The following is a 15,297-nucleotide window of genomic DNA, read 5'->3' on the forward strand; positions in this document are numbered from 1 at the left end:
AATTTGTCAGCGCGTCTGTAAGATCAAAATATAAAACCAACATCCTGTATTTAAGTTACAAAATTAATAATCAAACAACATGCCGCTACGTTTAAAATGACTAGAAGAAAAAATTAAAACACCTCGACATATTTTGAATTTTGGAGTAAACAAATCATTTTCCCCGTATGTCCCAAGTTCAAGTTCTCAATACAAGTTTATATTATATTTGGTATGTCTCAAACGAAAAATAAACATTTTTGGAACTTCAAAAAAAAATATATTATAAGAAAATTTATTAGCTTAGTTTAGTTTTAAAGAAATATACATCCCTTTACTGACACCCCGTAAAATAAAGAAATTGTTGCCAATCACTTTTGTAATCTATTTGGTTTCATTAATTTTATGTTCGAAGATAATTTTTTACACGCATATTTTTTTCGTTTATTTTCCATATCGAAATCAAATGTTTAAAAATACGAATATTTGCACAAAACTAAGATAAAAATAATCAATTAACAAAAATATTAAATTTAATGAAGTAGAGCAACTTTCACTTCGGTATGAAGGAAAATCGAGCGTAGAGCACACGTCAGAACGCTCCGGCCCAAGGAGCGCGACTAAAGAAATTCGCTAGGATTTTTCCTAATTATTTTAAATATTTTTTTAATATTTAAAGAATTATCAAAATTCAAAAAAAAATTTTTTTAAAGGATTAATACTCATTGGTCTTCAACCAACTCGAATAAATTAATGGAAAAAATAACTTTTAGCAGTATTTATCAATAGATTTTGTAAGGCAAAAAATGGGAAATTTAATGAATTTATAACGTTCTAATTAGGAAAATCATACGTTTTTCGGCAATTGTATTCAGCAGATTTTAATAACGACTATATAAGGATAATAATGCGCTGATCAAATTGTGTAAATTGTAATCGGTTGAAAGAAAGAAAGAAAGAAAGAAAGAAAAACATTTATTTGACAACACAGCGTGACACATCAAAAAGTAGACAATAAAGAAAAGAATACATACAAATAACACAAAAAATTCAACACGAAAAAAATAAAAAATATTAAAACAAATTGTGCCCGCATTACCGCCAAAAAGGACCTAGTTCAGCTTGTGCCAGGCATGAGCCTAGCGCTGGTTTTCAACTAGAACCTAGTTTCGACTCACGGATGTGAAGCGACGCAATAATAATAATTAATTAAAAATAATGTGATAAACATAATATTACATACATATATATCATATCGTGAAAAAACGTACCCACATAAATATCCAAATAAAAAGTTCTATAAAATAAATAGACTTAAGATAGGATTGACCCATACCAATAGATAAAAAAAACAAAAACGAAAAAATAAGCATTGGACATTAATCTAACCTTCGCTGTTCATCGATTAAGTAGTTCTTAAGATGTTTTTTGAATGTATTAATGTTTAACAATAACCTAATCGGTGGCGGCAAGTCATTCCATATTTTCGATGCTGCATAGCGGAAGCTGCCTCTAAAAGTGGAAGTACTATGTTGAGGAATGATAAGTGGCTGAGCACAGCTTCTGCATGCAACATCTCGACTGCTCGTTGTCCAGCTGAGCTTTTCGTACAGATATATAGGCATACGGGTCTTGGCAATTCCGAACATGAGACAGGCCAGATGTAGTTGGCGTCTTGCTTGAAGCTTAAGAACACCCTGCTTATTTAGGAAAGGTGTGACATGTCTACGTGGTGGTATAGTGTAGCAGTACCGTGCACACGCATTCTGTACTCTTTGTATCAGCCGATCTGTTCTGGCCAGGAGACGTGGACCATAAACAGTATCAGCGTAATTAAGTTTTGAAAGAACTAGAGACTCCACCAGACGTACTCGAAGATCCTCAGACAAGTATGGACGCACTCTATATAAGGTTCTCAACCGGAAAAAACAATTACGAACCACATCGGTTACGTGCTTTTCGTACCTTAATGAGCTATCGACATACAAGCCCAGATTTCGTGCCTCGTCAACTTTTTGGATTGCCTTACCCATGAGCTTGACGTCAAAAGATGGTAGAGATTTAATATGCTTTTTTGAACCGAATAACATATACTTCGTCTTGTCAGGATTCAGCACTAATGCATTGGTCTCAGCCCATTCTGCAATACTTGCGAGGTCATCGTTCAAGTATTTAACGGCATTGTGTAAATCAGTGGGGAAGAATGAAATGTATACCTGAGTGTCATCGGCATAAATATGAAACTTACAATTTTTAATAGAATTTATTATATCAGCTGAGTAAAAAATAAATAAAATAGGGCCCAAAATAGAGCCTTGGGGCACACCTCTTTCAAGTAGGCTAAAACTTGACAATTGGATACTGCCATCATCCGACCGAATTTCAACCCTCTGTTGTCGATTAGATAGATAACTATGAAACCAGAGCACTGTACTCTGGCTAAAACCATAATAATGTAGTTTCGACAAAAGCAGGGGAATATTAATACAGTCGAAAGCTCGGGAAAAATCAAGCAATACAAGGAGAGTGCACATGCCCTTGTCCTGAGCGGCCAATATATTGTCAGTGACGTCCAACAAAGTTGTTGTAGTGCTATGGCACTTTCTGAACCCTGAACGAAACACGGGGAGCAAGTCATTTTTCTCAATAAAGTCTGTGAGTTGCCTACAAACAACTCTTTCTAGTAATTTAGACATACATGGTAAAATACTTATCGGCCTCAAGTCTTTGTAAGAAGTTAGGCTACTTGTTTTAGGTAATGGTCGAACTAATGCCATTTTCCATAAACTAGGAAATATTGACTTTTGTATTGAACTATTTATGATATGGGTTATAGGTTCCAAGGTATAAGGGAGTGTTAGTATCAACATATTCAAATTAATTTTATCGTGACCCTCAGCGTTCGATTTAAGTTTAAGCAAGTACCTAGATACAATGTCTTGAGAAACCGTTGCTAATTCGAAAACCGCCTCGCCATGTAGGTGCGATTCGAAATATGTTATGGTCGTCAAATTAACAATAGCCCTACCTGGGACTTGTAGAAAATGTTGGTTAATATTATTGGGACAGGACAAATGAGGTGGAAGTACATTTAATTGTTTCCTAGGCAAAACATGAGATTTTATATTGTTCCAAAGAATTTGTGGTTTATCTATTTTATTATTTATATTATGACGAAAAAAGGCAACTTTTTCACTGTGCAAGGAGGACATAACAAGAGATTTCAATTCATGGTAATATTTTTTTTAGAATCTGTTCTATTTTTACGATACTTAAGTAATGCATCATCACGTAACTTCATGATGATTTTTATTGTATCAGTTAACCAAGGATGTGGGGGCTCTCTGATTATACTTGTCTTAGTAGGCGCATGTAAATCGAACAATGTAATCATGCACTTTGAAAACGACTCGACCATTGCATTGACAGAATCTAGAGACATGAAACTACTCCAATCTATTTTACCTAGGTCCCTGTTCAAACTTTCCCGACATATATTTTTGAGAGGACGGAATGTAGTGACGTATGGTTTAATTTTATTACGCTTTATGTTGAATTCGCACACAATAACGGAATGACCAAGGGAACATCTATATGGCTCGACTGCAACTCTCTTTGCCTGTAAATCAGTGCAAACCAAATCGATTAATGTCTGACTATTGTCGGTAAAGTGGGTAGGTACAGTAACAAGCTGGGTGAGGCTAAGAGAGGAAAGAAATTCGTTTATTTTTAAAGTTTTAGATTCGTGGCATTCTATCATGTTAACATTGAAATCACCCAGTAATAGACAGTGATCAAATTTATCAAGGCTACTTATAGTATCAGTCATTGTGTCCAGAAATAGGTCCAAATTAAGCCACGGAGGGCGATAGGCTGTTCCGACCGCAATATGCCTCCCATTTACTACTAACCGCAACCACATTTGTTCAACAGATTCACATGTGGAATTAATTGGTATCACTCTAACATTTAAGCCACGCTTGACATAGAAGCCTACACCCCCACCACGGCCCGAACGCACCGTCGCGGGCCGCGGGACATGCCGTAGTCGGTATCCGGGAACAACCGGAGCGCGACCGACATCTTCTGCCCGTAACCACGTTTCATTGATGGCAAAAATATCAAAATTATATCGCACAACCATCGCAATAAAGTCATCATGAAATGTGCCCAGTGAACCCACATTATGCAATCCAACTATAAGGTTATTCAACACCATTGTTAATATTATTCACTAACGGTAGTAATAATAATAACATCAAATTAAATAAAAAATATAATAAGTATAATAAAGAGTAAAATGTTGTACATAAAACGATAATATGGTAATAGTAAATATGTATTTTATATAAATATCCATTTAAATTGTTATATCTCAATATCATCAATTGCACTACAATAATAAAAACAGCTGTTAAAAAATAAAGGTTCAGTTTGTGGTGGAAAGTGTAATGTGTAAAATATATACAAATGTACTTATGCGATTCAATACGTTTAAACATTAAATTATCTGTTACTAATAATTCAAAATACAACAACAATTCAAATATTAGAAAAATAACATAATTATTCACAACAATTTTCAACATAACAATACAATAAAAGCACATTGAGTCAGAACTTAAAAAAGGATGATCGTTAAGATATTTCATATTATAATGTCTTAATAACAACGGCAAAAAATATTTTAATTCCTTATAATACGAGTGACACAAAAGTAGTAACAAGTAATAAATAAACAAACCAATATACAAAAAATAAATGAAATGTTTATAGTAATTATCACATGAACAATTATAATGGAGGCGTTTTATATAGGTGTATGTATGAAAATGTAAATTAATATTAGGCAAGGCACTGCGGGGCACACACATTATTGATACTGATTCCATTAAGATAATAATAATCTGAAGGTATATAAGCACTAACGAGTATAATTTGATAACATAACAAGAATACAATACGAAGATTGCGTAGCGGTTAAAAACAAGGATGAAACGTAAAATTCTATGAATTATTGTTAAACGTGTTGAGTGCCCCGTCCGATTAGGGCCCTTCTGGCCTCCTCCACTCAAGCGACAGCTCAAGCCGAGGTTCGTGGTCCCCGTCAAGGGGGGACGCCCTTGTGCATGTCGCTACCAGGGTGAACCTTCAGTTCACCCCCGCGTCCGCGTTAAAATGTAGAAGCCCTTCTGGCTAACATTGAGAGACACCACACAAAAAAAAAAAAAAAAAAAAAGTGTTGAGTGCACAAACTTAGCTCGAAATGTCTTTGGGGGAAAGAGACTTATCTTGAAGGCCTGATTAAGGTAACATAAAGTAATTTTATAAATGTGAAAAAATTCACGCGCATTGCGTATATATAACACTAATTGATAAACAAGAAAAAAAAATTCAGTTTATCATTTCATTAGCCGGGAAAAAATTGTTGAAAAAATTGTTCAAATAACTTGTTGAAAACGCAATTTTGCTAGACTGCAGCCTTAAAGATACAACACGATTATCCACGCCTGTACGATTGTAAGAGCAATAATGTTGAATTGAACAATTAATAAGTTGTATTTTGTTTGTGAAATACTAGATTATTATTAAAAATATGTATTATTACTTATTAAATTTAAATAGCTTTTGTGTATGGTAATGATCAAATTAGTGAATGCTATTGGTGTCCATAATTATGATACTTGATATACATATGAAGTTTCCTGCCGGTTCTTCTCCATAGATACAGCTTTCCGAATCGGTGGTAAATGTTAAAACTGTTATGACGATTCAAAAGTGCTTCTAGAAGAAGTCTAATTGAATAAATAAATGTTTGAGTTTGAATATAAAACTTGGTTAAAAAATAAACATGTTCCATAGTATTCGCTAAACCACTATAATAAAACAACTATTCATATTTACGAAACATTATGATTGATAATTGAAGATGTGTAAATAATTTTGTAAATAGAGTAGTAAATACTGATAGCCATATTATTAGTGGTAAAAAATTACTATTGATAAACACAGAAACATTACATAAATGATAAAGCTTTTGTTCAGTGTAAAATTTAGTAAGAATGATGATTACCTTGACATTAGGCAAAATAAAACACAAGAGAAATCTAACTAGCATTTATTAGCATGTTTAGTAGATAGTTTTGAAGACGGTTGGTGTGTAGAAGGGGGTTTGGTAGTGCGGGAACGCGGCGACGGCGCCCACGGGGAGGGACCGCAGACCGATCTGCGCGTACGCAGCATTGGGAACGATTGACTGGTAGCTGAATGGAGCTACGCCAACCGGCACGGGGTGGACCACAGAGTTGAAAGCTTGGAATTCTACCTTCTTAGCCTCGGGCGATTCTTGGGCAACCTGGTCAGCTGGCTGCGCCTGATTTTCGACGGATTCAGCGACAACGGATTTCACTTCAGCGGATTTCACGTCAGCGGATTTCACGCTAGGGGCTATAATGTCATCGGATTCCTTATTATCTACAGGGGTGGCTTCCTTTGGTTTCCCGGCGTAATCCGATTCAGCGACTGCAGAGATTGATTTCACACCCGATTCGCTGTTTACTTCTGTTGGTTGTGCATTTGCGCTAGCATCGAGGTTAGCGACACCAGGTGCTACACCAGGCGTGTAGTCGACGAGGTTTGCGACACCAGGTGCTACGCGAGGCGTGTAGGCGGCGAGGTTAGCGACACCAGGTGCTACACCAGGCGTGTAGGCAGCGAGGTTAGCGACACCAGGTGCTACACCAGGCGTGTTGTCAACGAGGTTAGCGACACCAGGTGCTACACTACGCGTGTAGGCGGCGAGGTTAGCGACACCAGGTGCTACACCAGGCGTGTTGTCGACGAGGTTAGCGACACCAGGTGCTACACGAGGCGTTTGGGCGACGAGGTTAGCAACACCAGGTGCTACACCAGGCGTGTAGGCGGCGAGGTTAGCGACACCAGGTGCTACACCAGGCGTGTAGACGAATGCGGCCCTAAGTGCATCGTTGCTAGCAAGAGCTCCACCGATGGCTGCCTGAGCGGTTTGCGCGGCGTCTATCGCTTGCCATTTCTGGTCTTCAGCGGCCCAGAAAGCTTCCTCGCTCCTCTCCTTGGCGAGATCTGTGCCTTCGATGATGCCCTCTTGTTGGTTCTCGACGGCTTGCTCGGCTAGTTCTCTGGCTTTGTCGGCGATCGAGCGGGCGTGGTCTTCGGCTTTTATCTAAGGAATAGTATAAAATGGCGTTACGTTCATGGATTCTTTGAGAGTTGACGTAGTGTATTTTGCTACTATTGAACGAGAGGATATAAACTTTTAAACATAATTATTATGTATCAATTGATTACTGTTAAATGAAGGACTAGTTACTTATCGGTTTTGTCACTTGTTTTACGCATCAAGTAAACTTACCAAAGATCAAATTTACCGGTACAACTCGATATACTTGCGATATAGTGTTACAATTATTGTAGTACAGTAAAAGTTCCTTATTCGCGCTTCCTTTATTCGCGTTTTCACTACTCGCGGATTAAAAAAATGCGACCCAATTTCTATATTCGCGACTAAAAATTTTTTTATTCGCGGATTTAATAAGTGCATACATAATAATAAAATTATTCCAATAGGTATCTAACCCAATATCCTTGTCAAATGGACTAATAAGAAAGTAAAATAGATCTTATTACAAGTTTGCCTAAAGTACATATTATGTTGTTAAATGATATCGCCGAGGCCTTTGACACAAGCCGCCTTTGTCGCAAGCCGCCTTTGCCGCGATTGATGTTTTTGAGAATGTAAATAAACAGAATGGAAGCAACCTTATAACTCAATAAATAAAGTATATTTTTAAATGTAGTTCCGTTTATAGTAAAAGCCGCTTTGCGTGTTTTATTGTTTCGTCTTTCACATTCGTTACAAAAATTGTGTTCGAGTAACGTCTACTGAACTCTTCGTAGTTTATATTGTCAACTAAAAAAATGAGAAACGAGTTTCGAGTCGAAACTCGTCGAAACTCGTCGAAACTTTCGTCATGAAAAAAATCTCAATCGTCACCTAGGAACGTATCCCCTATAATCCCATATAAATTACCATTCCGTATTCACGGTTTCTGTATTCGCGGCATATTTATGGAACGTATACCCCGCGAATAAGGAACTTTTACTGTACTACTAATTCGTAGTTATCTAAATTTAGAATTTCAGTGAAATAGCAAAATAACTAAAACGCAAGTTGGAAATAGTAGAATATTCCCTGTTAGTTGCGCCCACGTTTCAAATATTTATGAATGATGCAATATAGGTACTAGTAAAGTGATAATATCTATTAATGTACAAAGTAAAATGTAAATTGTTCGTATTTAAATTAAGTAAGTATACATATGTAATTAAATTATTGAATCTACTATCAACGCTTATTTTAAAAATAACTTCTTAATGTATGCTGCGTCATTCAAAATACCTGTTCTTTTACAAATAGTTCTAGAGCACGCTTTAATATTAAATACCTACTATACAATGGGTAATACGTGGTATTTTAGAACTGAGAAATAAGTACGACTTTCTTTGCTGACTTATTAAAATAAGGTTTCGTCAATCGTGTGATGGCCCAAAGAACAACCAACCAATGAAACAGTACTCTATCTACCTATCAAAATATATCTAGTGTGCTCTCTAGTACCAAAATACCTGAGCGTTAATAGCAGCCGCCTGCAGATCGTCAGCTGGTACCGGTACAGCCGGTACATGTACCGCCTGAGCCACTAGTGGTTGGAGCGGTACTTGGGCCAAGTAGGAGGGGGCTGCGGCCGCGCAGGCGAAGATGGCTGATAGAACCTGTTGAATTAAATATTATTTAATGTTATTTAGGGTCAATTTATACAAGTATAGAGTCAAAGAGTATCGAAGTGAGGCGAGATTGTGATCAAGCGTTTCCCTATGCCCAATAAAAAAGTGGAGTGTGTTTCAATCTGTTTATTTGTTAAAATTTTATAGAAATAAGTTGAAAAAGGGGTATTTGTACGGAACCCGTAATGTTCCAAGTCCGAATCGCATTCTACCGAATTTTTTAATTTGATTTTTCAACTAAATCATGAAATTATTGTTTTGTCACCAATCCTGGATACATACTTACCTACTTTAATTAAATTAGTCCGATTAAATTTGGTCAAATTGAATTCTAAAAGATTAACATTCAGGTAAATTTAATTAAAGCGCGTTAAAAATAAAATAAAGATATGGGTAAGTAATTAATATCGTTACTAGTACTAATACTATTCTTATAACTTTTTATAAGTCTCTTTTTTAATCATTTGACATTTAGTCATACATAGTAATTAGTGATATTAGCAATTACAATACACTGGTTTGCTGAAGGCTGTAGACTCAATTACGATTGTTATAACCACTCTATATTAAATTTATTTCGTAAATTCGCATTTGCATTAAATAAAGTTGTTTTAATTGTGTTGCCCAATTTATTATGTCGAAGTTAATTGGGGATTAGACTGATGATAAAATTCGCACTGTTTCGACATTTGGTTAACAATTTTTTTTAAACTAGGTATAGTTAACTTTTATAATTTTTGAATATCATACGGAAGTATAGTATAAGGTTTTGTAGAAAAAACTGTCCTTTATGCATTTCAAAGAATTTAAAAAGTATGAAGCTGAAGGTATTAATTATTATTTTGAAAAATATAAAAATACCCTATTATATTTTACCCTAATATTTTTGTAAAAACAAGCGCGGAAATGGACAAGTATATAACTTGAGATTAAACCACAAGATAAAGTATTCATATTTTTGTTTTGTAATTCAAAAATAACTTGAATCGTTCAAGATGTAGAGTTATTGAAATCTATGAAATACTACAAATACAATAAGCATAAAAAGTAGGAAATCATCAAGAAAAAAAGATGTGTCTTTGTCAAATGATATTCGATCTATCGAAGAAAAAAAAACTATCGAAGTTTTTGTACCGCACCACACACACATGAAACACATTTTCACTAAATAGGTCACTGGCACTACACTAGAACTCGATTCCAAAAACAAAACAACCAATGTTTAAAATATTAAATTTATTTATTTTTAATCTATTATATCAATCATGTCAAATTAAACTTCAAATTTCATATTTAATCTGTGTGAAAATTAAACTACGCTTTAAATTTAACCACCGGTTATTTTGTTGGTAAAACTGTATTATAATACCAACCAGAACTCTCATCGTGGATGCTGGATGGCTACTGATTGATCTCATCACGCATCACACGGCTTTTATAATCGTTATTGTGAATATAGAACAGGCTGAATACTGGAGTCTCGTTTAATTAAAAAAAAAGTAAAACGTCAACGCCCGAAGGCGGGAAGAATGCAGGAAGCGCGCGCTTTTTGACAGTCGAGTCGAGTCGGCCATTTTGGCGGCTTCAGGTTTGGCGCCATAAAGAGCGTATACAGACTATATCATGTGGATTCTCTTTTGATTTTTAATTTTTGGATGTGATACTTTTTGTATGTGTAAATTTTGAGTTAAAAGTTGATTTTGTAAATAGGTTTGGTTTAAAGCAAAGATGTTGACGTGAAACAGGAGCAATACATAATACAAGAAGTCAATAAATAACTAAAATAATCAGCTAATGAATATTTGGTAATTCAATTGACGTATCTTAAATTCAATTTGTTTGTGTACACGTAGAAGAACTCTCGATTTTTCTCTTAAAACTGGTTATATTAATTTATTTTTTTAATTAAATCAACAATGTTGCCACAATTTACATAAAAGTATCTGTACTAGGGCGTGGATATGAATCTATACATATAATAAAATCGTAGGAAAGTCAAAACTGTACATTGAATATTTTTTTAAAAGAATACATAATCCATGATCTATAATCGATATAGAAGCCAAAAATATAGTTTTTAGAATTTTTGTCTGTTTGTCTGTTTGTCTGTTTGTCTGTTTGTCTGTTTGTCTGTTTGTCTGTATGTTTGTCCGAGCTAATCTCGAAAAGTACTGCATAGATTGACTTCAAATTTTGCATGAATATTACTAACAGGTCGTGTGAGGTTTTTTTAAACATATTATCATGCTATCACCTCCGGGGGAGGAGCTGTGAACCTTTACTTTTCTTACGTATTCCGTGAACTACGACAGCGTACAATCTAAAGACTCATGTTTAAATGTTGTTTTTGAGTAAGCCATGCTATTATCTAGCTTTACACTATAAAAACTACGTCATTTACGTAATTTGGGCAGAGAAACTGTTTAATGAATCTTAGTACTATAAAGACAAATTTGATTCAGCGCCATCTATGAGATTTCGTAAAAATCAAATCAATTTACATGTTAACACTACTGAACACAATGTTAAAAATTAATAATTTAAATATAATTATGTTATTTATTTATTTAACTCTTTAACCCATAATAAATCTTCCCTTCCCTATAAGGTGCGCTTATATAATTCGTGTGAATATACTACATTTTTAAAAGTGAGGGTAGATGTATATTATTTTAAGTCAAACTAGACACCATTACAGTTAATCTAATATTGATTGTGTTCATTGGTTACATTTTTAAAAATCTTCGTGTTTTAATAATTCGATCACGAGGACTCAAAAGGTTAGTTCGTTGATAATTATTATTCCTTCATCATTTACATGTTGTTAGTAAAAATATACTTTGACTGTTAATACTTTTGTTCAGTATTTATCTGTATGATTATTGCTTGGTAATTAATATATTTTCATGTCGTATACCTAATTATAAACATAAGTGTGATGTGAAACTAGCTGAATTTATTTTTACACACTCATAGTCTTATATTTTGTGTTAATGTTAAAATAGTATTAATAGTGTAAATCATAATATTTTTTCAAAGTTAAAAATATTTCCTTTTTTCTGATGGTGTTGCCATCGAATTAAACCGCGCTGTCGTTTCGTTCACAAAAAGTCATGTTATTAGGACCGAATATGTAGCCGCCTCAACTTACGGAAACGAGAGTAACCTGCGTTGTCTGTTAGTTATTATATAGTCGAATTTAACGTTACATGGAAATTGGAATCTAAATATATGTATACCTACTTATATTAAATCTGTAGAGGTCAATTCTGCACATGAAATATATTTCCTAAATAACTATCACGAGGTGATTAGAGATCGACATCGACGTCAAAAATGTTTGTCCGTCTGTCTGTCTGTATAACCGTTATAGAAACAAAAACTACTCGACGGATTTAAACGAAACTTGGTACAATTATTTTTCATATTCGTGAGTAGAGCAGCAACTCCATTTTTAAGCTTTCGTCGCGTGTGCGTTCTTAATGCGTGTATCTTAATGGTTAAAGCTACACAGAAATCAAGTATGAAAGAAATGTTCTCCATATTATATAAAAAATATCTCCCGACATCATAAATGTCTATCTTTTATGGTTGAGCTTAGCTTTCTGATTATATTTGTCTACTAGCTGTCCCCGCGACTTCGTTCGCGTGGAATAGTGACTATGGGACCTATGACCATGGGCTCAGGGTGGGGCAACAATAAAAAATCATTTTTATTTTCATGCTCCCACTCCCGCGCCCACTCGCACTCCCACGCCATATGCCACGTTCAGTCCCAATCCCACGCCCACGCCCACTCCCCTTCACAATTAGTACCTACCAGATCAAAGCCAGGGTAAGCGCCCCACCCAGCCCCACCGTGGCTACGCCCATGCTGAATTACTATTTAACATACAATTATTGAGTAAATACGTACAACCATACTGTACTGTTGTACTACCATAAATAATTAAAAGAATTGTTATTAAAATTTCTTACTAAACTGAGCTAAAAAACTTACGTACCAAATTATTAAAGAAAATCAAGAAATGAAATGCCTAACCTATACCAAATAGTTACTACATATTGTAATTAAAAATTATGATTAGTATATAATATCGAAAATCAAAAAAGAAATGCCTAACTAATTCTACGTAAAATTTCTTTTAAATTATGTCATATTATTTTTTAGGAACCAGGGGGGGGGAGAGGAGCAAATTCTATTTCCTTCCTTTCTTAAACGGATGTTTTTAATAATCTATGGTGTAGCCAGTAGCCACTGATCAGCTTAATCGATACTCAGTTTTTATCAAATCCAGAAACAAATCCAAATTAGATCTTTCCTGTCTCACGCACGTAACTAAAGGCTGAAGAGAGAGAGAGCACGTAACTAAACCGTTTAGACAAAGAAAAGTGTATAGAAAAAGGAATAAATAATTTCATAAACTTCCCGACGATCTTTAAAAATAAATTATAACTTTCATTTTTTTCATTCCCACTTTTACCCCTATGTAGGTATAATAAGTGGATGAACCAATTTTGATACACTTTATCTAAGAACCAGCGTCGGAAAATATTCTGCCTAACAAAAACGTGCCATAGACAGACACACACACACACACACAGAAATACATAGCGGTCAAACACATAACACCAGTCTTTTTGCGTCGGGGGTTAAAAATATAATACGACATAATTTAAAGGACATTTTATGTGGAAAATTTACCTATACACCAGGGTAGATAATTTTTGAAACAAAAAAAAATCGCAGTAGGATGAAACCCATTAGAAAAGGATATGATAAAAATGTAAGGAAAAATAAATTACGGTCAATCGGAGTTCGGGAAGTGGGAGGGGGGGAGATTTTAAGAGAAAAAAATGGTTTCTCTCGATTTCTCGATAATAATAACACCTGCTAATTTTTTTCTACATATTTTAATTGTACAGACATCACTTTTCCACAATTTTATTATATGTATTGATGATGATGATTGAGATTATAACACTCTTAGTCCGTTTTAATTTTTATTCACCCGCATCAGTGCCACCTAAAAAATCTTTATATATCGAAATTCGAGCAAAGTTAAGAAAATGAGAAATAAGAGTTCTCAAGGATCGTTAGAGATAAGAGGCTTACTATTGACCGAAAACAACATGTGTTATGCCGAACCTGAAACCGCTTCACAACGAGAATTGCGGCTCACAGCTGACCGCGAACGGCATGTACTATCCTGTGAGACCGAAACCTTCACTGAGGGTATATATAACGTCTCACAGCTGATCGCAAATGGCATATTGTACTATCCCGTGAGACCGAAACCCTCACTGAGAGGGAATTACGTCTCACAGCTGATCACGATCGTCATATTTTATCTCGAGAATTCTGAAACTTTTACTCAATATGAAGACCGTTTGACAAATAATAGGGTGCACCATAATATTATTCGATCTCTCGAAGATGAACATGAGCATAAGCAATGACTAGAGTAGGGACGCGAATATTACCATTATTTGAGACAAGAACGATTAATAAGTTTGTTTAATGAAAGATTAAGAATTGAAACTATTGGTCTCTTTAAACGGACGAATAGCGAGAGGCCCGTCTTATTGCAGACAGATTTCGACATAGTCTTAATGACTTAGAGGTAAACATAGAAGATCAATCTACAAATTCGGTGGTGTGGTCCGACAAAATAATATAAAAGTGGGTTTGCTTATAACCTCACAATTGATTACAGATCATCTTCTGTATAGGCGATATTAACGTAGTATGTTCTTTTTGTAATGCTTTAAAGTGGAGTAAGGAGTCGGCTTTCGTTTGAAGATACGCCGGAACCTTTGAAATCACTACTTTTAAGTTTTAGAGGAACATGTGCAATCTAAACAGTTCTTAGACAATATTAGCTCTTATAGTATTGCGTTTTAAATGATCCTTTGGTGCTCAACAATTATTAGATGCTCCTTTCATTCTTACTTTTAAGATACAAGGTCAAGTTTATCATTTGATAGGATCCCTTTTGCCTGAAGGCCAACCTAAGTTTCTTTAAATATATTTTGTATTCGACTACGACGAATAATCGAATACAAGAAATCAATATTTCTCGAATTTAAAACTGAACTCATTTCACAATTTTAGAACATGTTAATTCATCAGGTTAATCCGTATATATGCGTTTTAAATCGACATTAGAAGCTTTTCCTCAAGATGGTGATATTAATATAAAATTGGTATAAATGCCGATAGACGGAAGTCTATCAGCACTCAGGAATTCCCTGAGCGTGTTATAACGCCCAGGCCGCAGTATTACAATTTTTCCTACAGTAGGGCGACGAATGTATTTTCGCATAGCAACGGAGGGGAACTCGTGGGGGGTAAAGTGACACGGGCCACGTACCACAAACATGTTTAGTTTGTGGTACCGAGCGCGAAAGAAAGTCATCGTGTTTTTAGTAAAGTTACTATGTAAACTAACGTAATTTATTACTTAGGTACATATTCTATAATGGTGCGCTCAA

The 15,297-nt window shown here is 35.0% G+C and overlaps 2 protein-coding genes across 4 annotated transcripts in view; one reads left to right on the forward strand and one right to left on the reverse strand.

Annotated features, from left to right (window-relative positions):
* Positions 1-15,297, forward strand: part of Rbcn-3B (WD repeat-containing protein Rbcn-3B) — a 128,084-nt gene that overhangs the window by 67,373 nt on the left and 45,414 nt on the right. The window lies entirely within an intron of this gene.
* On the reverse strand, positions 6,082-10,293 carry LOC149476244 (uncharacterized). 2 transcript variants are annotated; one of them, XM_089712286.1, is made up of 4 exons: positions 10,176-10,293; positions 8,644-8,790; positions 6,434-7,180; positions 6,082-6,403 (listed from the first exon to the last, which is right to left on the reverse strand). In XM_089712286.1, the coding sequence occupies exons 1-4, from the start codon at positions 10,218-10,220 to the stop codon at positions 6,110-6,112; spliced, it is 1,233 nt and encodes a 410-aa protein (XP_089568412.1). In that variant the 5' UTR covers positions 10,221-10,293; the 3' UTR covers positions 6,082-6,109. The 2 variants fall into 2 exon arrangements, with proteins under 2 accessions (XP_089568412.1, XP_089568411.1); XM_089712285.1 differs by having other exon boundaries at positions 6,082-7,180.

Source organism: Colias philodice, chromosome 28 (genome assembly GCF_061535455.1).
Source record: "Colias philodice isolate Cphi_HAF_F1 chromosome 28, ilColPhil1 Martin Lab GWU primary, whole genome shotgun sequence".
In the NCBI taxonomy this organism is placed as follows: Eukaryota; Metazoa; Arthropoda; class Insecta; order Lepidoptera; family Pieridae; genus Colias; species Colias philodice.

Coding starts and splice junctions, on each gene's coding strand:
- LOC149476244 (XM_089712285.1), bottom strand. CDS start 10,220: ATGAGATCAATCAGTAGCCATCCAGCATCCACGATGAGAGTTCTG. Junction 8,791..10,175: donor CATCCACGATGAGAGTTCTG/GTTGGTATTATA, acceptor TTAATTCAACAG/GTTCTATCAGCCATCTTCGC. Junction 7,181..8,643: donor CGGCTGCTATTAACGCTCAG/GTATTTTGGTAC, acceptor ACTATTCCTTAG/ATAAAAGCCGAAGACCACGC.